General features: G+C 46.1%; 1 protein-coding gene across 3 annotated transcripts; it reads right to left on the bottom strand.

The window, feature by feature from the left end:
* Window positions 1-98: 98 nt before the first annotated feature.
* AZIN2 (antizyme inhibitor 2) lies at window positions 99-27,376 on the bottom strand. Of its 3 annotated transcripts, none has more exons than XM_048501413.1 (11): window positions 27,283-27,376; window positions 19,648-19,765; window positions 15,673-15,847; window positions 13,706-13,879; window positions 12,020-12,192; window positions 10,000-10,134; window positions 9,417-9,582; window positions 7,943-8,105; window positions 5,892-6,004; window positions 3,964-4,178; window positions 99-2,373 (listed from the first exon to the last, which is right to left on the bottom strand). In XM_048501413.1, exons 3-11 carry the CDS (start codon window positions 15,769-15,771, stop codon window positions 2,229-2,231), a joined length of 1,383 nt encoding a protein of 460 aa, XP_048357370.1. In that variant the 5' UTR covers window positions 15,772-15,847; window positions 19,648-19,765; window positions 27,283-27,376; the 3' UTR covers window positions 99-2,228. The 3 variants fall into 3 exon arrangements, with proteins under 3 accessions (XP_048357370.1, XP_048357369.1, XP_048357371.1); XM_048501412.1 differs by lacking the exon at window positions 27,283-27,376 and adding an exon at window positions 20,167-20,326; XM_048501414.1 differs by lacking the exons at window positions 13,706-13,879; window positions 27,283-27,376 and adding an exon at window positions 20,167-20,327.
* Window positions 27,377-27,980: the final 604 nt, after the last annotated feature.

Genomic DNA, 27,980 nt, shown 5'->3' with positions numbered 1-27,980 from the left:
ACCCTCAAAACCGCCAGGTACTTTCCAATCTGGAGTTGGCAACCCATCTTGCTGGTCAGGCCATAAAGTGTCCACACAGATGCTTCCCACAGCAACTCTAAGAGAAAAACAAGTTTATTTTTTCCTCCAGTTCAAAGAGGAAACTCCAAGAAAGCCATAAATCACACCCAGAATGAGTGCAAATTGATATGGACATTCCTCTTTAATGTGGCCAGTGGGGGCTTACTGCTTCAGATGTGGTGAGGGAGTAGCTCAGATCCAACAAAAAGCATACAAGCCTCCTACAGAGATCTGTGCAAACTCCTTTTGGGGTATGTGTGGAAACAGTATTCAGGACATCCATACGCATCTGTAATCGAGAGGATGCTATACACTGAACTGCACCAGATATTCACTAACAGGTGGAAATCTCTTTGGTTGCCACCTGTTCTTTCTGGTAGATCTCCTGTAGGAGGGAACATGGCATGATACAGATGGGGATCTCTTCAGATCTTGGAATCCAAGCAGGATCAGTACTTGGGGACCACCAAGGAAGCCAATGGCAAATCACCCCTGCTTCTCACTTGCCTTGAAAGACCCTTGTTGAGGTCACCATAAATCAGTTGCGACTTGATGGTGTTTACATAGGTACACAGAGTTCTTGTATCTTTAATGTCAATATGCCAAGTTGAAATTCAACAACTGAACCTTTTCCCTGGGAGTGGAAATGCAGTGAAAGGAAATGGGGGGTGTAGTAGATTTCTGTTCCTCATACAGGAGTTGAGGGACCCACCACAGAAGAAAAAGGGCAATTCAAGGGGCTTTTCTAAAGCCTGACAGTTGTATTTGTTGCCAAAAACTCCCAACATTTCTCTGGGCTCTTTCGGAACCTCTGGGTAGAGGGAATACATATCCACAATGCATTGTTCTGTTCTGATCCAAAGGTGATGACCTCCCCCATCTTTTTTTTTAGCACACAGGTTGCAGATCCGTGCAACACTTGTAGCAATACACTGATAAGAACAACACAAGCAGGGTCACTTTTTGCCCTTACCCCACCCCCCACACTGCTCTGCTTCTGCCCTCCCTGATGATCAGGAGGGCTTTTTGCAACTTTATTCAAACAAGGCTGCATTTTAACACAATTTTTCTGGTTGCAGCAGCGGCAGGGAGAGAGAAAGAGAGAGAGAGAGAGAGAGTGTAGAAGAGAAGGGGGATTTTGTACAAAGTCCCCATCTTCAGCAGTGTGTGGTCCAGGGAATGGCTTTGCCTCTTTCTTTTTTTGGTGGGGGTTACGCCAGGAAAGGATCTACAATATTGACATGCTTGCTATCACAGGCATGTCGATATAAATGCAATTTAAAGTGCTTTAACAGTGCCCTTTATCTTGCAATTATGGGTGTGATGAGATCTGTGCCTTTAAGAGGAATTGATAGGCGGAGTTAAGAGAAGCAGGAAAAGCTGCAGAGGCCCACTGAGACCAGCAAGCTAGCTTCAGAGCAGGCAGACAATGGCTCCTCATGTGTAAATAGAAAAACGAGAGGAGATTCCTCTGCAAGCCCACTGTGCACTGAAGAGCCCCTGAAAAGCCCCGAGATAAGTATTCCATGCATAATGGGCCACACTATATGATCCACCTCAGTGAGAAAGGTGAACTACAAATAAAGCAAATAAATAAATAAAGCGTGGCAGCTAGCCAGAGGACTTATAACACCTCTGCCAGGCAACCTTATGAACAGTGGGCTGCAAACAGATGTAAAAATGGGACAGGCGGTGGGGCGGGGTGGTTCTCAAGTTTGAGGATGTGTTGATTAGAACCAGCCTGGAAACAGTGTAACAAAGTGACATCAAGAATGCATTTTTTAAAAGTCCCCCTGCCTGCCCCTGTGAATATCTGCTGTCAAGTGAGGTGAAGACACAAGGCCATCATGAGCCAGGCTATGCTAGAAATTTCCAAAGGAGTCAGGGAGGGTTGACTGACCCCACTCCAACCCATTGGGTTCAAGGAGGGGGATCCTGGCCAGCGCAGGATAGTAGTGAGGGATCGTGGGTGCATGCAGATAAACACAGCAGCAAGACCATGCGTCAGGAGGAACAGGATTTATGTTGCATACTTAAAAACCACACAGCATTGGGAGGGGGGACAAGCTCCTACTCAAGGAGGCAGGAAGGCTGTTGAGAGAGGAAGTGTGGCAGAAATCTGTTGGGAGGACCGTCTCCCCTCCCTGGTGGTGACTGATATGTGCAGCTCACATGATGCTTGCTGGAGCAAAGACAGGAGTCACGCACAGGGTCTCCGTGATCTCCCAGCCACAAGACAATGGGGCACATGTGCTCTCCTGGTCCTCTTCTTCCGGCAGGAGCAGCTTCCCCTGCAGGAGTTGGACTGCTTCCCTGCAGGCCGCACCAAGACCCAAACAAAAAAGAACCTAATCAGCTCCCAGCTTGTTTTTCTGAGCCAGCAAATAGCAGCTGTCTTGGGACTGTTATGTGGGGGAGGGAGGAGGTGTCCAGTAAATGTGTTTCAATAAATTACTGAAGGTCCCAGGCCAAATTTGGGGCTCATTTGCCCCAGTCTCCCCACTGAGTGAGGATAAGGAGATGTAAGCAACAACCTTTGAGAGTTTAAAGATAATAATAATGAAGAAGAAGAGTTGGATTTATACCCCGCCCTTTCTCTCCTGTAAGGAGACTCAAAGGGGCTTACAAACTCCTTGCCCTTCCCCCCTCACAACAAACACCCTGTGAGGTAGGTGGGGCTGAGAGAGCTCCGAAGAACTGTCACTAGCCCAAGGTCACCAACCCGGCGGGTGTTGGAGTGAACAAGCTAATCTGGTTCACCAGATAAGCCTTCACAGCTCAAGTGGCAGAGCGGGGAATCAAACCTGTTCTTAACTGCTGAGCCACTGCTGCTCACACTAATGACTGGATTTATACAGCAGTTTTGGGTGTTCAAAACAGTTCATGTACATTATTTACGATCAAGATGAGCTCTGCTCTCCCTATTTTTCAGAAGGCTGAGAGGAGTTGCCCACATCCACTGGGGGAGTTCATAGCAGAGGGTGAGACATTTAAGGAGCACAGATTGGCCTCTTAGAATAGGACCAGACATATTCCCAGCAGCTGTTAAATGGAAACACAAGCAGCATGGGCCCCTGAATCAGACCAGAGCAACTCTTCCCCAATCCCCAATTCTTCAGATGGGGCCTGGAGATCTGAAGGAAACAGAGCTCAGTTCCCCTGGAAAAAATGTCTGCTTTGGAAGATGGAAGTTTGACAGTATACCCTGCTGAGGTCCCTCCCCCTCTCCAATATCCACTTTCCCCAATCTCCACCTCCAAATCTCCAGGAATGTCCCAATCAAGAGTTGGCAACCCTACCCCAACTGTTAGTGACTCTGGAAGGGCTAAATAGAGCCATCTGCTCTTTGGAAGGGTGCAGTTTCAACCGGCAAAAGCATCAGGGAGGGAGAGCTTTCCCTTCGTGCCGTGGTGCCAATATGAATCAGGGCCCACACAGCCGCTATTCCCTTAAAAAAACACTAGGTGGATGCACTTCTGGATCCCTCAGCACCACATCTGGCTGTTCACTAGATCTACATTGTGCTGACTTGTGCCAGTGTGAATTTAAAGTGTGCTGTAAATTAGCGTTGCCAACTCCTGGTTGGGAAATTCTTGGAGACTGGGGATGGTGGTGGTTTGGGAGCAGGAGCGTTGGGGGTGTGGAGTTTGGGAAGAAGAATTACCTCAAAAGGATACAGTGCCATAGAGGCTGTCCTCCAAAGCAGCTGTTTTCTCCAGGGGAAGTGATTTATATAATCTGGAAATCTGCTGTAATTTCACCTCCTGGTTGGAAACCCTAACTGGAATCCACACTATATGATGCAAATATGGCCCCTCCCACATCCAATCCCTCCCTTCCCTGCAGAGCTGATTCCACCACCCGCTTTCTTTCCTCTCAAGGGGTTCTAGGAAATCCTCTCACCAAGCCACCCTAGACATGGCATAGTAGATCCGTGCTGGCTGCTCTCCGCTGAGAGAAGAAGAAGCTGGTCCCGTGTAGGCCCCCATGGTCTCAAAGATCAGCCAGTCTCCAACATGCAGTTCAGGGAGTTCCATGCCCTCTGCAATGCGGTCCAGGTTATCCCCCGTAGGACCCCAGAGGCTGCTGTTGTACAAGGGGGGATCAGGAGACAGCTTCTGCATTGGGAGCGGGGAGTTAACAGACAGTAAAAATGCTCACGGCCATCTGTGATTCCTTGTAGCCCAGAGGACAAGACACTGAAACAGAATAGCTGAAATTCTGAATTTCTATATCCAAAACCCATTTCTGTACATACTGAGCCACAGGCTCTACCAACTGATTTATTGTCAACAGTTCTGATCATTTGAGTTCTCTCTCTCCTCCACTCCCCCCGCCACGCAACCTGGCCAATGGCTTGGTGCTATTCGGGAATGTGAAATTTAACTACTCGGAATGCGAAATTCGCTGGATGCCGTTTTATTGCATTAACCGCTGTTTTTAAAGGGATTTTAGCTATTCTATAACTAGTGGAGCTTATGTAATTTGTACTTTATCTATCTGCATTTAGTTCTTGCTCCCCTTGTTCTGATTGTATTTCTAGTGGAATTTTATGTTGTACACTGCCCAGAGCCTTTCGGGGATAGGGCGGTATTATAAAACCAAATAATAAATAAAATAAACAAACAAACAGTATCAAAACAACACCAGGCAACCAACCGTTTAAGGGTTGAATCCAGCAAATGGTAAAGTTCAAATTTCAATCCTATTTGGGTTGAACAGTGCATATAAATGTTTTAGACAGATACATAAATTGATACCCCACCTTCCTGATCAATGGGGACCCAAAGTGTCAATCTCCTCTGTTTTATACTCACTTTAACCTTGCTAGGTGGGTTTGGCTGAGAGAGCCGCTTCCTGGAGGTTGCTTGCACAAACAAGGCAAGCCAGAAGCAAAAAAGTCAACTGCCAACCTTGATAATTTTTGTTTAAAGTCAACTGACAATCAGATCGAGGAATGGAAAGGGAATCAGGAGTCACTGCTAAGGACAGGCCAGCCATTTCTGATAACCTCCAAGGACTATTTTTGGACCCAAGGGGAAATCTGTTAATAACAGCAATCCAAGGAGTTGTGCTTTGAGTTTTATGACAAACCAAGTAAGACATTCAGTGATCAAGAGTTGAGTGGGATTTTTTTTGCTCTTTGTCATTTTTGATATTTGCTTTTTCTTTCTACCCTTTATCAACCTTGGGCATCTTTGGCGGAGATCAGAAAGCTCTCCACTGTGTTCCCAACAAACTACTTAGCTGCTTCTCTAAGGGCAGTCTCACATGTGAACTCACACAGATGGGACTGCTTTACACTGAATCCAATCCTTGGCGCATCAAAGTCCATATTGTCTATTTAGACTGGCTAGCAGCACTCCCAGGTATCAGGTAAAAGTCTTTCACATCACCTGGTACTTAAATGGAGATTAAACCTGGGACCTTCTGCATGCCAATTAGGTGCTCTAGCACTGAGCCATGATCTTCCTCTCCCTCATCTCATTTATTTTGTATATGCAGGAAGTGAGAGAAGGAGAGGAAGATCATAGCTCAGCGATAGCGTATTGCTCGGCATGCAGAACGTCCCACGCTCAGTTCTCCCTCCAGAAATCAGGGCTTGGAAGCATCAGAAGGCAAACCAATCAAAACCACAAACTAAGACTATTGCTTCACATATCCATACGTTTGTGTTATTAAAATATAAATATGTATTATTTCCCAATATATTTGCCAGCTGAAGCCAGTCTCCCCCCGGCACTTTAGCACCCCACAGATTTGAGCAGATTATGTACCAAGCGAGGCTGGGCTTCTGCTTGTGAGACCCTGAAGGGCAAAGATCCTTTTACCTTGTGCAAGACTGGGACAGGGCATGTGTTGTTGAAGATGACAGAACTGAACGAGCCATAGACGCCGTCGTTCAGGTGGTAGACGAAGCTCTTCTTGCCTCCAGGTTCCTCATCTGGGAGACAGAGGGGAAGAGCAATACAGGGCAAGCTGGTGATGTCTTGAGACACTGGAACCCCTGTCTGACAGAGGAGGGCATCTGTCAAGGATGACCCTGCCTTGGGGCAGTAACATAATCAAGCTTTACCTGGGTTTAGTCTTTGTAACTTCCCTGAACAACACATGTCATAAAGCAGAAAAAAAAGCTTTATTGAAGAAATGATATTAAAACAAGGCATGCAGTTCAGCGGCAATGAAACACATAAACAAAAATAACGAAACTGACTAAGTCTCTTACTTACTGGCATCCTAACCCAGCTTAGTTCTTACAGCAAAGAGTCCCAGAACATAATACGTATATCTTCTTGGCAGCAAGGAAGGGAAGGGTAAAGGGATAAAAATGATTTTGTCTAGCTATACTTATAGAAAAATGCTGGCCATAATTTCCTGACCTCCTCAACCAATTACTGGGCAGTATCCAAGGAACTTTCCAGGATATGACTGCGTTCCCTTCATACCAGATTCACAACTGAACAGTGGGAGCTAATTAACAAGACAGCTTTGACCAGTAACCATGGGAGGGGCGTGTATGCGGCAAAAACCTGCAGAAAATCAGAAAACAGTGAACTTGACTGGAACTAACTGGAAAATTCTTCTAACATGGCTTCTCCCTTGTATCTTCTAAGCCCACACCTGCCTTGTGCATAGTGGTACTTCCACCTTAAATTGTGACACCTCTTGACCAGTGACAAGTAGGTTGCATTCTGTACTCTGACTATGTGCAAAAGCCACAATTTTGCAAACTTCCACCAACCTAGAGTAGGTATGCAAGCATTATTTTGGGGAAGTTGCTTTTTTATTTTTAAAATTTGAATTAATAAATGGCCCTGAGTTGTAGGAAAGACCAGGGTGTAAATAGTTTTTTAAAGAACTTTTACTTCATCAATGACCAGAAGTGTCCGAAACTGTAGCTACTGATTTGGACAAGTGCATCTGCCCCAATAGCAATTCCCCTGAACTGTTTAAGGAAGGAAAAAGTGGGAAGGGGGGGGGGGGAGATTTAAGCCTCTCTCCCACCAGGTTGAGATCCCCACCTGAATCCATGGCTTTTCCACTTAGGGGCTCATTCACAGAATCTCACTGTAGATGGACAAGTTTACCCTGAGCTGGGAGAGTGCTGTGGGCAGAAGAGAGAACGCTGCTTCCACATGCCAGGTGACAGGTGAGTGCTTAGGTGGAAAGGAAATACACTCCTTGTGGCTCCCACAGTGCACCTTCAAGGTCTTAAAATGAAGTTGCTGGGAGCAGGCAAACTATGCCTGTGATATACCAACAGAACCTACAGCAGGATCTAAAGGCTTTCAGCATTTGTTCAGGATCAACAAGCAACGGGGGAGGGGGGATTGCCAGCAGACCAGCAGCACCTGGGCTCTTTGTTGGCACTGAAGTCAACCAAATTGGGGGGAACATGCTCTGTTGCTAGCTGCCCAGGCTTGGCACTGCCAGCGTTCCAATAAAAGTAAGCTTCGTTCCCTGGCTGTGTGCCCTTCCCAGGCAGCCCAGGGGCCATCTTAAGCCTGGCTGCTCTATCTCAGCTTAGCTCAGGAGGACCAATCTGGTCTTTTCAGCAGTTTTTTAAAATTAACACTTTAATATATTTTTACCATTAAATAATACAACTGTTGAAATTACCTTTAAAAAGAGGCACAGGTGGGTGAGGAGAAATGTGAGAAAAACCTTGGAAGGAAAGACCCCATTCCCTCCCCTACCATATGTAAATAGGCTGCTGTTACATGCTCAGAAGCCCTATAGTTTCACAACTTCCAGGGCTGAGCCCTTGGCTCTTAAAGTAGAGTCTGAACTCAGGCCTGGCTCCACTGCTCTCCAAGCACAGACCACTCACGGTGTTTGAAAAATCTGCTTGGTGACTGTCCCATTCTGCAACCAAACCTACCATCAGAGCCTGGTTGGTCCAGGGGAACTTCCTTCTTGCCAACAATGTTGACCACAAAGGTAAAGGCCAAATCCACGTAGTAGCGTCCCAGTTCTGCAATGATCTCCACCCCACAGCCTTCTGGGAAATACAGGTCTAATGCAGAGTTGACCACAGTTGTTGTCTGATTAAGCAGGGAAAAGAGTCCAAAATTCTTTTGTTACCACCGTGCAGAAACAATTCCAACCAAATACTCTGTCTTGTTCTCCAGAGCCATAAGTTCAGTAGTGCACTCATCTCTTCTGTCACAGGTTCCCTGATGTTTCTGTAGGGACCAGGCACACATGCTCTTTAATCTGCTGTGCTAGCACTCCCACAGAACCTGTATACTGGTTCCTTCCCCTTAAAACTCATCAAATCAAACATATCACATTTTTGGTGTTTATTCAACAGCTGGCCCGACCAGCATGGTAAGCTAATCTGATCTTGGAAACTAAGCAGGGTGGTTGACCACCAAGGAAGCCCAGGGTTGCCACACAGAGGCAGGCAATGGCAAACCACCTGTGAATGCTTCTTGCCTTGAAAACCCTACAAGGCCTCCATAAGTCAGCGGTAACTTGATGACATGTCCCGCCACTATTCAACAGTTAGTGCCTTAATATATCATCCACCCAGAAACCAATATTTCTATTATTACTCCTTGATCATTAATCAAATACATACTGGTGAAATGCACAGCATTACCATGGCCCGAGTGTTTGTGGTGATGACACTGGTGGACTAGTGTATTTCAGGGAACCCTGGGAATGGTCAGTGTCCCTTCAAGTGCAGTGCACCCCGCATATGCACCCTTTCCTGCACTCTGCCAGGAGGAAGCTGGGTCACCTGAGGGTAGGCACAAGTCTTGCATCTGCATTGCCCTGGTGCTTCCACTGATCAGTCCCATCTGGGGCTCTGTTTTTTTGGTGTATGAGTGAAGAACTTTTACTCCATGGGTGACAAGAAGTGTGGGACACTGTAGTTTCTGCAGCTACTGATTGGGACAGGTGTGTCTGCCCCAACAGCAACACCCCAGAACTGTTTAAGAAAGGAAAAAGTGGGAAGGGGGGGTGGGGCTTAAGCCTCTCTTCCACCAGGCTGAGGTCTTTTTTAAGCCCACCAAGGAAACTTCTTGGCTTAGGAGGGACTGAACACATGAAGCTGATACTGAATCAGCCCATCAAGATCAATATTGTCTACTAAGACTGACAGCAGCTCTCCAGGATCTGAGGCTGAGAGGTCTTTTCCATCACCTACTGCCAGTTATTTTTTAACTTGAGAGGCCAGAGATTGAACCTGGGACCTTCTATATGCCAAGCATGGACTTTAAGCCATGGACTCCCCCTATCGCTTTTGCCCATCTTGATCCAACTTCCTCTCCTGTGCTCCAAGCTGGCCAAGGGCCTTTCCTGTTCATTCCCGACATGAACGAGAGTGTATTGAAATATCCTTGTACCTCTTCAAAGCATCCTTTGGCTTCTTTGGCACCAGGAAATCCACCTCCAATATCCAAGAGGCGCATCTTGTAGCCCAATTCTGCACCCATTTCAAAGACCAAGCGAGCATCTGCTATGGACTGAGTGAAGATCTGAGTATCGGTAAAGCCTCTTCCGATGTGGAAGCTAGAAAGGAAGGCAGGTAGGTAGCCACATCATTTTTTGGAAACATTAATCACATTGCAGACCTGAGCCCCTGCTTCATAAAGGAGCTTCCTCACCCCCTTGTTGCTCATGGAAACCACCAAGAACCTAACCCTAGCCACCATCTTGGATGTGAACATGCCATGTCCCTCTCCGTTCTCTTCAGCAGAGTCACTCCCTGTCGTCCTCCTCCATCCTATCTTGATATGTCCTCCTTGTTTGTCTCCTCTTGTTTTAGATAGGCTTCTCAGAATCAGGCCGTAGCATCAACAGTGAGGGAGGGAGGTATGAAGGGAGAAGGAGGGCCAGGCCCAGTAGGCCGGCCAGATCACCTTCACGAGCCAGAGGGAGTAAACCAAAATCCCCTTTTTTACTAGTGCATGAAATTCTGTTGCTTACCTGACTCCAACCACCTCCATGTTCATATCCTTTGCAGTCTCTAGGAGATGCCGGCAGGATTTCAGGGTGGCACCAAACGTCACACTTGGACAGCCAGGGGACTTGGACTCATCAGTTGCCAGACTCAAAATCATTCTGTGGAATTATTGGTGGGGAGGGTGTCACTCAGAGGTGGGATCCAACCAGTTCTCACCACTTCTCTAGAAGTGGTTACTAATTTTTTTTTGAGTGCCGAGAAGGGGTTACTAAAGCAACCTCCCTGCCCAATAGGGACTGGAGGTGCATGTGTGCGGCGGCACCACTGTTTGAATCCCACCACCATCTGTTATTAAAAATTTTTGATCCCACCACTGGTGTCACTGAATTTGGTCCACTGCTATAGCTACTGTCCGATCTCAGGCTCAGGATGCTAGTCTCATCAGATCTCAGAAGCTACGCAGAGTCAGCCCTGGTTAGAATTTGGATGGGGGACCAGCAAGGAAGTCCTGGATTATTATGCAGAGGCAGGCAATGGCAACCACCTCTGTTTGTCTCTTGCCTTCTTAACCCTATGGGGTTCCCATAAGTTACTTTCATGGCACTTTTTACCACCACTGTTACTACTGTCTCTGCTGAGGGGTTACTACTCATTTCACACCAACAGAAGTGAACAAACTGTCTCAGGTTGTGCTAGGGAAAAACATCATGTTCTACATATAGGATGACTTCTTAAAATCACCTTTTCTTATCGTTATATTTGATTACTTCTCTTTCCTCATGTCCAAGAACAAGGTTATCAGTGGGACAGTGGAGCATTGTGGGACAAAGACTTACAGCTACAAGATCTGGGCAGAAAAATCACATGATCCTACTCTTCTTGGTGGCACACTTTTTGAATGTGGGTAGGGAATGCATTTTTGAATGTTTTCCCATTTTAAAAATGCTGACATTTAGCAAAAGATTGAACAGAAGTCACCAAGGATTTTTTTTCTCTTGTGAAGATAGTTACAATGTCTCCACAATGCGGATGTTTTTATTTGTTTACTTCAGTAATTCCTTGCCTTTCTATCCAACGGAGAACCAAAGGGGCTTACATCATTCTTATCTCCTCCATTTTATTCTTACAATCCTCACAGTGTATGAATGGTCCAGGGGAAGACTTCTTTAGATCTTGGAAACTAAGCAGGGTTGGTACTTGAAAGGGATGCCACTGAGGAAGACTCTGCAGAGGATGGTAATAGCAAACTACCTCTGCTTCTCACTTGCCTTGAAAGCCCATTGCTGGGGTTACCATAAGTCGGCAGCAATTTGACAGCACTTTACATACACGCACACACACACACACTTGACTGACCCAATGTCACCGAGTGAGCTTTCACGGGATTTGAACCTGGGTTTCCCAGAGCCCAGCTCTACATTCCAGCCACTACATCACACGGGCTACACCATGCATAGTCATAATAGAATGGTTGCCTGTTGTTAAAGCACCACTTGAATATTTGTTCATTTAATTGTTTATTCCTTACCTTATTTTTATTTTTAATGCATAATAGTGTTAAAAGGGTTGGAAATTTTGGGAAGAAAAGGTAGGTGAGATGATGGCTGCCCAGGCCGAGTTGATGACTGCCAATCAGCACTGTGTACTGCCAATTTCTTCTGCAAACTCACAGAACTGTCCTGTCCCCCGCCCCAAGGAGTTCATCCCTGGAGAAACCATGCTTGCTTTGTACAGTATTTAGTGTACTTCTACAATAGCCCAACTGCTCCTGTGACATTACACCAGCTCGCATGCTCACATATCAAGGTGAAAACATCAAGGCTAGCCTTCTCCTTAATCTCCTGGATCTTCTTTACAACCATGAGAGCTAGAAACTGTTTTTCCTTGAAACCTGGCTGTATCTCAACAAAGGAACTATAACCTTTATGGAACTCTGAGGTCTAAGTTCCACAACTCATGTTCATATTGCTGAAGGCTCTTCTGTTGATTGCAACAGCCCCCTCTCCCACATCCCTTATCTCCACAAGAGGCATGTGTGCCTACCTAGCAGTTGGGTGGCTCCTCGCTACCTTCCCGAGTTCCACTTCATTATCGAAAGTCATCAGCTGCACTCCTTGGCTGGCTGCATATCTGATCTGGGACATCTGCTTGCAGGGGCCCGTGCAGATGATTCTGTCCACTGAGACTCCGACACTTTTCACCAGTGCCAGCTCTGGCTGAAGGGAGACAGCAAAAGGCATTGGAAGAGGTTCATTTTCTGGGCACTGTGAGGTTCATACAGGCTCTGGACTTCCCTGTCTCTGTACAACCAGGAATGCTAGTGGGCAGAGCTAAAGGTAGGCATTTCAAGCCAAACAATGCAGAACAGAATCCTCCTGACCTGGGAGCCAGGTATGCCAGAGACTGACTGTTCCCCACTACCTGCAACACAGCTCCCAGGTTAACAGCAGCTCTTCATTTTGAGACTTTCTGTCTGCTTCCTGTGGATTCCTACTTTTGTAAAACAAAAATGCTATTGTCATCAATGCAATATTTTACAAATGTTTTGTATGAACTAGTACTTGTCAGCTGTAGGATCTTAAAAGTACAATGCATGTATTCTTCCTTGTGCATGTAGATTAGTTTCTCCTCTCCCGCTTTGTGCTGTTATGATCATTATATAAGTAGCAGATCATCACTGGGGATAGTGTATGCCTTATATCGACTCACTATAACAGGGGTAGGGAACCTGCGGCTCTCCAGATGTTCAGGAACTACAATTCCCATCAGCCTCTGTCAGCATGGCCAATTGGCCATGCTGGAAGGGGCTGATGGGAATTGTAGTTCCTGATCATCTGGAGAGCCGCAGGTTCCCTACCCCTGCACTATAATAATAAAGTGTCTGAACTCCGCAACAAACACAAAAGCAGAAAAATTGGACCCCCATACTCAGGGGAACCCGCCAGAGATGCAGACTTTTTAAACCCGTAAGTCTCAGCTGGTCACAGGCGTAGCTCCAAGGGGGCGGGGACAGGAGACGCACTGGGCGCACGCCCCTATGGGGCGTGACGGGGAGCGTTCGGGGGCATGGCAGAGGACACACCAGTGCACTGGGCGCTTTTCCCTCTTGCTACGCCTCTGCAGCTGATTTATGGAGACTTTGTAGGGTTTTCAAGGGAAGAAGAGGCATTCAGGCCCCTTCCGCACATGCAGAATAATGCACTTTCAATCCACTTTGCAGCTGGATTTTACAAGTGTGGAATAGCAAAATCCACTTTCAAACCATTGTGAAAATGGATTGAAAGTGCAATTCTACATGTGCGGAAGGGGCCTCAGAGGTGGTTTGCCATTGCCTGCTTCTGTGTAGCTTCTTATTGATGGTCTCCCATCCTAGTACTAACCACAGCTTGGCTTAACTTCTAAGATCTGATGAGATCAGGCTAGCCTGGGATATCCGGGTCAAGGAAGAAAAGCAAGATTTTTGTAAAACATGTAACATTAAAAAACAACAACACTAAATTGTCTGAAGAGGTCTGAGGAGGGTCCAGAAGGAGGGAATGTTGAGAGAAAAGTCAGAGGGGGAAGCTGCTGAGTGCTTGTAGAAACCTGGTAGAAGTATTGGGGGTGGGGGGTGGGGGGGCAGGACGTCCAGTTACATCTTCCTGCAATTCTTTACAACCCACACAGTGCATAAAATTAAAATAAAATCCAGATTCCTTTTCATGGAGGCCCAGTTAACGATGCTCCTACCTTACTGGTGCATCCAAATCCAACCCCCAGGCTTGCCAGCATCTGGACCACTCCCTTACTGCGGTTACATTTCACAGCATAGAAGGGCTTGACACGGGGCAAAGCTTTGAGGAGGCGCAAATGTTTCTTCACCACATCTCCAAGATCTGCCACAAAGAAGGCTTCTTGGCTACCCTGGAGACCATGAAGGAAATTCAGCAGTCTTATTTCTGAGGCAAATCACCCAATTTATTTTAAAATTGTTATATCCAGTAATTTGGATAGTTATTACCTAAGGCACCTGATAGTATATGTGGTCAACCTCTAGTGAGGGCTGAATGCATTTTACTGAACTAGGCCTGAGTGTTCCAGGTTCTAAACCCTCAGACAGGGTCTAAGTGGTGGTGGAAAGCGCCATCAAGTCACAACCAATTTATTGTAATCCCAAGAGGTTTTCAAGGCGAGGGAGAAACACCCTTGTTGATCTCCCAACCAGTGGCGTATTTGCCTAGGGACAGGGGGTACCCTATGTCCCCAGACGCCACTAATCTGGTCACGTAGGGGCGCAAAATCAGAAGACGGTAAGACAGCAGAAAATCTTTGCTTGTCGTCTTCTGGTGCTATCAACATGGGCAAGGCCAAGGAAGCCAGAGGACGCCCCCCCCAAGCCTCGCCCCCCTCCCGGCTACCAGCCCCAAGCCCCATCCCCCTCTCGGCTGCTGGGTCCCCGGCAATCCCTTCTGCCCTCACCTCTGGGGAGGACAGAACCAACTGGAAGTCTCCATGCTGGAGCCTTTGCTTTTATAAGATCAGGGGGGGTGTCCCTGCCGCTCAGGGGCATGGCCCCACCCCCAAGCTTATAAAAGCAAAGGCCCCAGCACAGAGGCTTCCAGTTGCTTCTGTCCTCCCCAGAGGGAAGGGCAGCCAGGAGGGGCTGGGGCTTGGGGGTGGGGCTAGGGCGGGTGGTCACAGACCCAGCCTTGCTGTTTGACAATGGGCCAAAGGGCCAAGAGCACTTTCTGTCAGCCATGTATGGTTGCCTGTCTCTCTCCAAAGACTCAGCTGACATGGCCATGCTTCTGTAGGCTCGTGGCAAGATCACTGGATGGCACTCTGCTTAAGACTGGCCTTGAAGGCAATCCAGAAACTGCATCTGGTCCAGATTGCAGCAGCCTGATTATTGACAGGGGCTAGCCAATAAGAACATATGTTACTCATCTTAAAACAGCACAATTAGCTACCAGTTTGTTTTCCGAGAAACCCTTTATGGCCTGAGCACCCACCTACCCAAGGCCTCCCCACATATGTCCCTGCATATGTCACCTTCACCGTTCTCGCTGTTCTCCCGTTTAAAGTAGCTTTCCTGGCATCAACCAGAGCCCAAGCCTTTTGCCACTGCAGCTCCCACACAAATTTTCAGAAGGGTTGCAAGACCATCTTATTTGTCTGGGCTATTCATGAGGGTATAACCCACAGGCAATCTTTTGATTGGAGGAAGGTTATCTGGGGGGGGGGGGGGTTATTTTGTTAGCTTTAAATTGTAATGCATTCATAATGTTTTAATTCCAAGCTGCCTTAAGCTACAGAATATAAAGATTTACATACATAATTAAATAAGTAATGCAAAATCCAAGATGCAGGATGATTACTCTCATTGTGCATAAATCATTCTCCTTATCAAGTGAAAGAGCAAGGGCTGCACCGCCAACCGAAGCCTCATTCCTTGAACATTTCGTGTTCAATAATTTTTCTAGCTTCAGAGGTCTCACAACATACTGTGCATACTCATTTAAGGATTTTTTCCTCAGTGCTAAAGGACAGAAATATCTCTATAGCCTTGAGATTCTCATGAAACTCCCTTGTCTTTGGGGGACATGTCCCTCCACTGCTGACTTCTGGGAGAACAGTCAGGCTGTGTCCTCACTTGACCCCTTCTTGCTACCTTGACTGCCTATTGGCAGGGGGGAAATGCATGAGGAGCCTCTTACGCTCTGGGAAGCCTCTTTTAGGAGGCCCTCCAGAAGGTCCTTGGTGGTAAAGCCCTCCTCCACTACTGTGATGTCCAGTTCATCCAAGTAGCCATTCATCGTCACCACCGAGGGAGGATCTTGCTTCTCAAGTCTCTGTCAGAAGGGGGGGTATAGTTTTTAAGTATGCAACACACTGCAAAAGAAAGGAAAATGGAAGAATGGTTAAGATCTTTCTCAAGCCATCCAAGCCCAGAGAAGATGTTGATCAGCAGCCTTCCCACTCACTGCCTGTGCACATCCAAGTTCTACTTCCCTACCAACCAGTAAAATTCTTTCTTCGCCCTGAAAACACTTTTTAGAGGTGTGACAGAGTGGTCACCTTTAGATCTACCAGGTACTAACTGACATGGTGTAGTGGTTAGAGCATCAGACTGGGTTCCAAGAGACCCAATTTTAAATCCTTACTATCACATGGAAGCTTGCTGGGTGACGCTGGCTGAGTCTCACACACATACAAATAGCTTAATTGATCTCACAGGATTGTGGTGAGTAGAAAATGGAGAAGAGAAAAAGGTAAGTGGCTTTGGGGCCTCATAGGGGAGAAAGGCAGGGTATGACAAAAATATGTAAATAAATGAATAACTACCCTAGCCAATTTTTAAAAGGCCAAATTCAAGCTCTTCTCCCTCATAGTGATTAGACTCCACTCCAGGGGTCAGAGCTCTCCCAAAGTTACAATTTATCTCCAGACTATAGAGATCAGTTTTTTTCTGGAGAAAATGGCAGCTTTGGAAGATGGACTCTACCAAACCCAACTGATGGCCTTCCCCTTTCCAAATCTTGCCCGCCCCCCCAGACTCCATATCCAAACGTCCTGGTATTTCCCAACCCAGAGCAGGCAACTCTGCTCCTCCATCTCCTGTGCCGTTTGGAAAGCAAAACCAAAGCAGAAATGTGTAATTTAATTTTTTTAACTTTTGTTTTCTGGTAAACAACACAGCTGAAAAAGAAAAGAAATTAGATAGTTGTTTTTTACATCATCAGGAACTTTGAGCAGACATCTGTAACATGATAACAAGAATAATACAGTGTTCTGGGGAGAGGGGGCATGCAAATAACTCAGAGGGATAGAGATATCCCATCACCCTATTGACCTTTGTTGGTTCCTGTCTTTGAACTTCACCTCTTCTTCCTTCTCCCTCCCCAACCTTCCCCCATTATATTCTCTCTAATACTACTGTCACTTCCACCCTCTTCCCGCACTCCCACCTCTCTCTCCCTCCCACTTACCCTTGTATCTCTCCTATTGTCATCGTTCTATTGCCATCTCTCTTCAAGCCAGCTGATACAGCCCACCTGCTTCCTCTGCGGCATTTTCTACTGCAGTTGCTTGCAACCCCCAAAATGGCATGTAAGATCTTGCGACATAGCATTGTGAGATCTTGTTTTTTCTTTAACTCTCGGGTATTTTAAATCTCCTCACTTTTTAAACTTTTCAGAGTTCTTCTGTAAACTTGGCATTCCCCCAGGTTTGTAGAGAAAGTGAGATCCCCTATCTGTATATGGCCCTCGTGTGCAGATTTTTTGATCTGCATTCTGGGGCCATGCTCAGAATTAGATATAGCGTCAGGGAATCTTTGCTGAACCAAAAGTTGAATTATAAGTGAGCTTTAATACATAGAAATGAATGTAACATAAATTGAGTTTCCTTTCAAGTTTGGGTTGTTTTCCATGCGTAATAAAAAAGGATACTTTTTTAAACAGTGGTTTGAATTTTTTTCATATTTCTGTCTTCATATTTGTCAATGATAAGTATTCTATCTCTGCCAAGCAATTTTTTTTTATCAGCACATGTTTTTCCCACTTTGTTGTAGAATTAAACTGAGATTTGTACATGCAATTCAGGACAACTTTGGGGTTACATGATGCTTGGTGGCCAAAGATATGAGACAGAGCTCTGGCTATACATCTGCTAATCTTGGGGGAGATCTGCCATATATAACAATGAGAGCCTCCTTGCCTTCTACAGCAAAGTTCAGGCTTATTTGCGAAGACTACATTAGACTACTGGATGGGCGGTACTATCTAGTACTATCTAATACTTTGGATGCCGTTTCATCAATTATGAGACAGCTTGATGTTAACAGTTGTGCTCCCCAAATCTCATTTCAAGTCTCTTTGATAAGAGGTTCCTCAAAACCCCTACCCCAGAGTTCCACTAATTTTGGATGAGACTCCCAAAATAGTGACTCTAATTGTTGACAGAGATGAAGGACAGTCCCTCTATGATAGGTGATCAATTATTGTAAATGGATCAAGTCTCTGTTTATTTGGGGGCAGGCAATAAGAAGTGGTTTGTCAGAAATTGGCTATTTGCAGATTTGCAGCCACCATGAACCAGACTTTGGATGGGAAATGGTGGGGTAAAAATCAGATAAACTAAACTTATATTGATTCCATGAAACATGAGTGCCTTCCATTTTGGGTCTTAATTTCCTCCTTGGTTAACATGCTTGTGTAGGACTCAGAGGCATAGCAAGGGGGAAAAACACCCGGTGCATTGGTGCGTCCTCTGCCCCCGCCCCGTTCCAGAACGCCCTGCCCTGGAACACCCCCACCCCGCCCCCAGAACATATTCACCACACCCCCATAGGGGCGTGCCCCCCACCCTCTTGGAGCTACGTGTCTGGTGGGACTGGCTATCATAGAACTGGTTCATCTTGTCATAACCCAGTTTTCAGATCTGTACATTTGAGGTGCCTGACTAAAACTGAGGTAAATATTCAATGGATACACCAGTCAAACCACACTATCTTCTCTATCTTTCCCTGAGTTACTTTTATTTCAGGTGGATTACCATATGTCTATAAACTCACACTCTGGTATACTAGTGCTCATACACTCACACTCTCTGGTATTTGAACTTGGGTACAAAAGGTTGTGAATAATGTCAACCCCCATGATTTAACATTCAGTTTCCCCACAATTATCATAGAAGCAGGAGGCTGGTTGCTGTTTCCCACACTTAGGATGGGGAAACTTGCCCAGTTAAACACATCTGAGTCACTTGCTCATTTAAACACATCTGAGTCACTTCAAACACCCTGTTCGCTTTCTCAATGAATGAGAGATATTGCCAAAGAAAAACAGCTGGGTCAAGTCTGATGTGTTTGTGTTGCTGGAAGAACCAACAGATTTCTGGCAACTTTCAGAATGTCGCTTTATTCATTTATTTGGACTGTACTATGATGAATACATAAAAATTATCCACCCAAGTAACCCAAATTATGTGACTGCTACAGTTTATGCAAATGATGTAATTTGCATAATTCTCATTTTTGTGAATAATTTGTCTAGGGGGAGGCGCACAGACCAGGCAATTACTGGATTCTGTTTGAAAAATGCATTTCTACCCCCTGCCCAGCTCTGCTAGAATATTTCTGCATGTAGAACAGCAAAACTGGTGAAATAACACCCCAAAGTGGGTTTTGCACAGTACACTACTTGGGTGTGAGTAGGCAGAGAGCCCACTTAGGCTCCCCTTTTATTTTTAAGAAGGAGCTGCCACGTGGCTTTGGGGAACCCATGAAAACACATGAAAATAGATCATGTGTAGTTTGGTTCTCAGGTGGAGGTCTTCCACATCACCAGGTATCTGACCCTTTCAAACTGGAGACACCAGGAACTAAATCTGGGACTTTCCACATGCCAAGCAGTTGCTCCATTATGGGGTCCTAAACCCTTCCCTAAATGGAAAAGCTTTCTCTACTCTTTCAATGCTTTTGGATATAAGAGTTTCTGCAGTTAGCTTTTTAATAGGCTTCTAGCAAACACAGGTCTCCGTGCACCAATGGCTCTCTCATGCTTGGGTCGTGAGGAGTAGGAAGTGGAGTGCAGAGTGGAGAAAATGTGTCTGATGTTCTGGCTTTTTCCTCTGCCTTTGCCCCCTCCCAGTTCCATGGGTTCCTTCAAAAACTGAACAGGAGGCCTCACCAGGTCCCGAAGCCTTCCTCCTTCCTGGTGGCTAGATGTAATGTCAGGGAGGTTCGCCGGTGAACTCTGAGCTTTTGCAACACCCCGAGGCACAGTTGCTGCTGGGGATCTGAGATCTCTGCAAAAGGAGAGAGACCCACATCATTACCATGATGGTCAGACAGACATTATAGGTTGACAACCTCCAGATGGGGCCTGGAGCTCTCCTAGAACCACAAACGATCCCCAGGTTGACAGAGATCAGTTCCCCTAGAGAAAATAGATGCTTTGAAGAGTGGCCTCTATGGCATTATACACTGCTGAGGTCCCTCCCTCTCCCCCCCACAAACCCTCCCCTCCCAAGGCTCTACCCACAAATCTCCTGGAGTTTCCCAACCTGGAGTTGGCAACCTTAGACAGAGAGACTGGGAGACTTGGCCCATCCATCTAGTTCATCACAAAACACATACACCCCTTCTCCCCTGCCTCCCCAAGACTCCATCCCTTCATCAGCACCACCTATTTTTCCCCTCCACCCACCTTAAAAAGCATTTAAACGGATTTTGCCCATGAGTCTCCCAAGAGTAAATATAGGCTTCGGCAGTAGCTGCTGCTCCTCCTCCTCTTCCCCCCACTCCAAAGCCTACACCATGCAAAGTAGCACCAGCTAATCTTGCCCTCAGGAGGCATCCTGGTCCCTTATATATGCAGCTCCCCCTCCATCTCTGCCTCACAAGGGTTGCCTTGGCAACCGAGCTCAGCAATCTGATTGGAAGAAAGAGATCAAACACAGCCCAGGCACTCCATCCCTCCCCCCCCTCGCATTCCCCCTTGTCATCTTCTGCATTCAGAAAGCTAGAGGCTCTGGGCCAGAGCATGCTGGAAGAGTGAGGAATTCCCAGAAGGAAGGGGAGGGCAACTCTCACATTCATTACCACAGGCTGTTGTGGGGTGGTTAATGCATTTCCAACAGGCACAGAGACTAGACCAAGGCTGTCCACACATAGCATTTGTCCCACCTGCATGTCCAAGAACTACAGGCCTACAGATGTGGGCCGGACTCTAGGGCTCCCCTTTGAAACTGTGGAGTACAGCCAAATGCCTCTGCTCCCTTCCAGTTGTAGAATTGTGACAGTGACGTGCGTTTCCTTCTCTCTTTTCCCGAACACAGAGATGGTGCTTTCCAGAATAATCTTTTTTTTTTCTTTGAATAAACTTTGAGGCTAGGCTGACAGAGACCCTGTGCTAGACTGTGGATTTATGGTGGGCTGCAGGGCCATGTTTCAGCTAGATACCATAAGCAGTCAGACCTCCTTCTCCCACTAAGTAGTGTCACAAAGCCACAAGGATAACAGCAAGATGCCATCACAGACGAGCTCTGTCTCCAGCTGGACTGAGATGGGTCAGTGCTGCTGGTGCTTTTAGATCTAACTGCAGCATTTCACACTGTTGATTATGATCTTCTGACCCACAACCTTGAACTGGTTGGCCTCATTTCTCCTGGAGTGGGGACAGTGAGTAGCACTGCAGGGAGGGAAGGTCAGCAGCACCCACAGGGGGCAATTCTTTCCCTGATATTATTTAACATCTACATCCAACTCCTGGCACAGATGGATTGGAGCTTTGGGCTGGGTTGTCATCAATATGCTGATGACACCCAGCCTCTTCTGTTAATGGAGGGTCAGCCGGTCGCCACCCAGGATATTCAGGCTCAGTGTCTGGAGGCTGTGGCAGGATGGTTGCATCAGAGCAAGCTGAAATTAAATCCAGTGAAGATGGAGGTCCTGTGCCTGGGATGAGGGGTGCCGGAGTGGGGATTCCAACCATCCAATTTAGAGACCTACCTCTACCACAAAGAGCCTGAGTGTGATTCTGGACTCCTCCTTGTCCATGGAGGTCCAGGACGCACATACAGCCAGGTTGGCATTTTCCATCTCCGCCAGGCCAGGCAGTTGGCCCCCTGTCTGTCCCACGTGAACTTTGCCACAGCGATCCATCCAATGGTCAACTCCAGGCTGGACTACGGTAATTCGCTCTATGCTGGCCTGCCCTTGAGACTGCTCCGGAAACAACAACTGGTCCAGAATGCGGATACAAGACTCCACATTGGAACATACAAGACCAGCACTCTACTGGCTGCATTGGGTTACCAGTTGAATTCCGGATTGTCTTCAAGATTTTGGCATTAACCTTTAAGCCCTTGAGCAGTCTGGGACCATTGCATCTTTGGGACTGCATCTCCCCATATTGCCCATGGAGGACCTTTCGATCCTCTGACAGCAATCTATTGGTGGCCCTCAGCCACAAGGACATTGGGCCAACTTCCTCGAGGGCCAGGGCCTTCTAAGCCCCAGCTCCTACCTGGTGGAATTCACTCCTGGCAGACATCAGGGTTCTGTGGGATATAAATCAATTCTGCAGAACCTGTAGGACCAAGATGTTTAGCTGGACTTTCAACTGAAGCTGCCTTAGTCTATACCCGTGGTGGCGAACCTTTGGCACTCCAGATGTTATGGACTACAATTCCCATCAGCCCTTGCCAGCATGGCCAATCCTCAAGATTATATTCCACTCCTCTTCTGCCCGCTTAGGACTCTAAAACTGGGGTGAGAGTTGGTTTTTGACATATGGGTAATGTGCTTGCTAAATTGCCATCTGAGAAATTATGATGTGTTATCTGTGTTTTTTAAGACTGTACTATGTGGGTCAGCCATCCTGAGCATGGCTTTGATCAGGGAGGACAGGATACTAAGTCAAATAAAATAAAGTTAATAAAATGGATGCCTCTCAGAGGGTTTTGATATATGCTTTGTGTGCCTCTCAGAGGGTTTGGGGATATATTTTGTGGGCAGGAAGGCAATTGACCACAGAACTTTTCCTCTGGCCCTAACATGTGCCTGGCAGGACAATGGGGCTAATAACAAAACATTGTTGATATTTTCTTCAGGAGGGACAGTGACTTACTGGTAGAGCATCATCTCTGCTTGTAGAAAAGTCTCTAGTTCATTCCCTGGCAGTTCCAGTTAAAAAGACCAGGAAAAGAATCATAGAGCTGGAAGAGATCCCAAGGGCCATCAAATTCAATCCCCTGCAATGCAGGAACCCACAATCAAAGCACTCCTGACAGATGGCCATCAAACCTCTCTTTAAAAACCTCCAAAGAAGGAGACTCCACCACAGTGAGGTAGTGCATTCCGCTGTCAAACAGCCCTTACTGTCAGGAAGTTTTTCCTGATGTTTAGGTGGAATCTCTTTTCCTTCACCTTGAACCTATTACTGCTGGTCCTAGTCTCTGGAGCCGCAGAAAACAAGCTTGCTCCCTCACCAACATGGCTATTGTGTATCCTCTTAACCTTTTTTCACTAAACATGCCCAGCTCCCTAAGTCTCTCCTCGCAGGGCATGGATTCCAAACCTTTTACCATTTTGGTTGCTCTCCTCTGGACCCGAGCTTGTCAGTATCCTTCTTGAATTGCAGTGCCCAGAATTGTACACAGTATTCCAGGTGAAGTCTAACCAATGCAGAATAGAGAGGTACAATTACATCCCACAATTACATCCCTCGATCTAGACAACAGATTTTATTTATTTATTTATTATTTCGATTTCTATACCGCCCCATCCCCAAGGGGCTCCGGGCGGTGCACAACAAATTAATACAAACAAATAAAACGGCAAACCATGCAATTAAAACAACAATGACCCATAAAGCTCCAACATTAAAATATACTAAATTACATTAAAACAGCGGTAATATCATAATAAAAGGCACCCGGTAGATCCTTCCTTTAAAACCCTCCCCTGGGTTTTAATATTTGATAGTCTACAATATCAAATGCTCTGATAGATGTGAAAAAATTAACAGAGACATTGTCACTATCCTTTTGTAGCCAGAGATCATTCAGTAGAGCAATTCAGTCTGGTTTTTCTAAACCAGTCCCACAACCAAACCAAAATGTGTGAAAGACAGATGAATCATCTGGATGTTGCTGTAATGCAGTGATGGGGAACCTTTTCAAGACCGAGTGCCCAAACTGCAACCTAAAACCCACTTATTTATCACAAAGTGCCAACACAGCAATTTAACCTGAATACTGAGGTTTTAGTTTAGAAAAAATGGTTGGCTCCGAGGTATGCGTTACTTGGGAGTAAGCTTGGTGGTAGTCGGTGGCTTTGCTTTGAAGCAACTGTGCAACACTTCAAATAGGTGAATCATGACCCTAGGAGGGTTTACTCAGAAGCAAGCTCCATTGCCAGCAACCGAGCTTACTCCCAGATAAAGGATTGCGCTCTAGTTCTTCCCATGAAAATCAGTGGGGCTTAACAGTGCTTAACAGGGTTACCTACACTGCTTCCCCAAAACTAGGTCTTAGGTTTAATGCTAATAATCTCCCTGAAATAATTACACTATTATCACACTGGGGGCCTGGCGGGAAGGGGGAGGGGCGCGGGGGGAGAGGGAAGTAAAACGTTTACTTTCTGAAACCCAATAAACCCCCACCACAAAATAGCTGAGTCCTTCCTGCTCGCTGTGGTACGCATATGTCGTTCCCAGCAGCCCAGGCTGGCCTAGATATGTGGGGGGCAATTTTCCACACACCCCCACATGACGATGATGTGAAAGACTTCTGCCTGATATCCTAGATAGCTGCTATCTGAGTAGACAATACTAATCTGATTCGGGTATTCATGTGTTCATAATAGTGATTTATTTTCCAAACCATCATGTTATCCCTATGAAATTTTATAGATGCAATTAACACATTGATTAAAACTCAAGTGATTAAGCAAAAGTTTCTCTTACAAGAAAAGTTCTCTTCCAATCAAGAACACAAGCTGATCCAGCCCCCTTTTAATCTACACTAGAAAATGTCAAGTGCTCCCTCCCCATTAAACTTCAATTTTTATTTTTCTATCAAATTGTTTTGTTTTGACTTGGAAAAGGGTTCAAAATGCTCTCAATCCTCCAGCACTGGGATGGTATCCTTGAATTTTTGTCAGAAGGGAAGGTAGAGTCTTTGGTTGATCATTCTTCCTCCTTCCAGTGGTAATTGGATTATTCTGCTTCTTATCAAGTCTACGAACTTGAGATGCAGTAGGGTAGGAGAAAGAGGAGTAAGGGACAGGGGTTACTAGGGGAGCGAACGTATATCTTTTGGGCTTAGAAGGACTTTCTGGAAGATTCTAACTTTGCTCCCATTTCCCCACAAACGCACACCTTTCTCTCCTTCTGCCAGATGCAAGGGAATTCAATTACTCATGTATGAGGGTGGGGGAGGTCTTAATGAGCAATTGCCTCATGCCTGCTTATGCTGGCTCTCTCTGGATAAAAGGATGAGCTGGCCACAGACAAAGATTTCTAACACAGGCCTCATGGGTCACTTTCACATCAGAGTGTCTAGCATGGCAATCTTTGCATGTCAGAAGAGCTTATACAAGCTGCAGATAACTGCAAAAAAAGAAAGCACAAAGGTAAGGTGTCTGCCTCACAAGGTGGGGAGAGGAAGGGAAAGGAGCTTGTAAGCCACCTTGAGTCTCCTTACAGGAGAGAAAGGTGGGATATAAATCCAAATTCCTCCTCCTCTCTTCTTCTTTTTCTTCTTCTTTATCTTCTTCTATAGTCTTCCCTTCATTGACTGATGCTGGCATCTAGTAATTGGTATTGCACTGTCTCTAAACCTGGCAATTCTATTTAATTATAATGTCTGAGAAACATATTTCCTCCTTTTTTATTGTACTAAATGCATGCCATCAAGAAGATATGATTGATGGGCATTTGTTCCCAACCCAACTACTAAATGTATAAGAAAACATTATTGCAAAAAACAATATTTCAGAACTTTTTCTCTGATAACATCACAAATATAGAAAGGGAGCAAGGATGCACATTTTCCATTATAACTCTGCAAAGAAAAGTGCTAGAGATCTATTTTTTAAATGAAAGCGGAGAACAAATAAATTGTATTGATGATTTATTATAATGCTACAATGACCTGGCAATTCCTGATTTTTTTTAATTTATAAAAAGCCCTCTGTTGTAGAGGGAGAAAATGGTGGCTGCAGCAGCCCGAGTCGAGGACAGCATGGGGGAAACTACTGGGTGAATGCCTTCTTGCCAATAAGAATGTCTCTGTGTTCCATATTTGCATAGATAATCACCTTAATGTGAAAGCAGTTTCTCTCTCAGCCTACCCTGCCTGAGCTCCCTGCAGGACAGAATTTTGTTTTAAAATGTAGTACATAAATAAAAGCAAGGTTCAAAGGCTTGCCCTTGGATATATTCCAGGTTAAACTACCTACCCCCCAAAATCCATTTTGTGTTGCATTTGTATTGGTTAACATTTCATTACTCTTTGTGCCCTAAAATTCAAGTGTGCCAGAGGCACCTTCAGTTGTGCTCTGAACCTACGACTTCAGGAGTCTCAGAGGTTCGTTCTTTCTTCTCTACAGCAAGCAGCATATCCTGTAATCGAAAGCCCTTTACAGAACAGCACTGGATTTGGCCAGAGGCACAGAGTACAAACCATTTGTGTGTGGGGGAGAGGTCTGCCCTACATTCCTCATTCATTTCAAACTTTCCTGTGAAAGGAGACAGAGTAGCTTTCAGCAGCTAATAATGTTTCAGAGCCAGAGCAGTGTAGAGTTTACTATGTCTGGCTAACACAGTGAGGTGGGTTCAAATACCCAATGGCTGGATTACCTTTGACAACCATGCTTTTTCATAGCCTAACCAACCTTTCAGGATTGTTGCAACTATCAAATAGCAGGGGGGAACCATGGACCCCATGCGGGGCTCCTGGGAGGAAAGGAAAAATGATAATGCATAGGGAAATAGATTTCCAGCCTCAAAAGACCTCAGAAAAGTAAGCCACCCCTGGATAAAACTTCCTTTGCCCATTTTGGCTGCTATTCTCAGATGAAAGCTTTGCAGCACCCCAAAGAACTGCAATTAACACAAAGGACACCTTTTTAACAAATGGTGGTGGAAAGTGCCATCAACTCACAGGTAACTTACGGTAACCCTGTAGGGTTTCCAGGCAAGATACGTTCTGAGGTGGTTGCCACTGCCTGCTTCTGTGTGGCAACCCTGGATTTCCTTGGCAGTCTCCCATCCAAGTACTGAACTGGCCCTATCCTGATTAGCATCTGAGATCAAGCTATCCATGTCAGGGCTAAACCCCCTGCAAAAAGTAGCTGAGTAAATATTATATTAGAAAAAAACGCAATGGCCAAAAAGTGAAGTCTCAAATCTATATGAATGGCCCTAGCGTTACTTGGAATGACAGCTGTCGTACTGGCTTGAAAGACTCAGCCTTGAGTTTGAAGGTTTGGCAGCTGATTTTGAACCTGAATTGCACTGTACTTGTGGCGATGAATCATTGAATTATGAACAGTTGTCCATACAGGCAGGAAAGAAGGGAGAGGTGTCAAAGCAACCCTTGAGATCAGGTTGTGGGGAGAGGGGAGGATGAAGAAGGCAGAATGGCAGTGGCAGGGACCATTGGAGAGTGTGACCTGGTCTGACTAGCTGTTCCTTCTCTGCTCCTGTCTGTCTCAAGCAGCCCAACCCAAATCCTTCATCTGAGATTCAAGCAACTCAACCACTCACTGCCAGAGGCGTCATAGTCACCTCCAACTCTTTCACACCATCCATTACCTGAACCTGGGATCTTCTGCTTGCCAAGCAGATGTCTACCAATGAGCTATAATTCCTTTGACTGCTTTCCAGGCAAGGGTCACTTTTGCAGAGTCAGTTTCCATCCTGTCCTTGGTGTTTAGCCCCCTGCTGCTCCCGAATGTGTTAAGTTCCAACATAAGGCGAGCCAATGTGGATGCTTGGAATGGCAACACTGCATAGTAGTGCCAAGACTCAGCAGGAGATGTGGGCCAAAGGATGGCTTGAAAGGATGCAAGGAACTCTGAAGTACAGTTTACTGACTCTTGTGGGGCGGCATCTCCGGCCAGCAGCCAAGCCTCTGCAAAGGAACAGAAGGCTCGCCCCTCTCCCTCTTCCCAGGGCTGGGTCATACACGGAGGGGATGGCAGACTCCACTTCAGAACTGGCTGTCCCTTGGCATCACAAAGACCCTCCGAACAGAAAGCAGGAAGAAATGTTATTTTGCTTGCAATGTGGTTTGTAAAGCCACGCCACAGCAAAGAGCCCTCTCCACTCATTGGCCACTCCATCTCCCCCTCGCGCCCTGCACGTGTGAACCAGACCGTTAGTGCAGATGACTATTAGAATACTTTGCAATTCACCAAAGGGAGCTCTCAGCTCAGGTGGGGTTGAATAAACACGGGCCCTTTCTCCTTACAGAACAACACACAGCAAGCACCGTACATGTGAAAAAACGA

The sequence above is a fragment of the Sphaerodactylus townsendi genome, linkage group LG06 (assembly GCF_021028975.2).
Source record: "Sphaerodactylus townsendi isolate TG3544 linkage group LG06, MPM_Stown_v2.3, whole genome shotgun sequence".
Classification (NCBI taxonomy): domain Eukaryota; kingdom Metazoa; phylum Chordata; class Lepidosauria; order Squamata; family Sphaerodactylidae; genus Sphaerodactylus; species Sphaerodactylus townsendi.
Note: the sequence above shows the minus strand (reverse complement) of the source record. Positions and strands in the feature narration are given on the sequence as shown.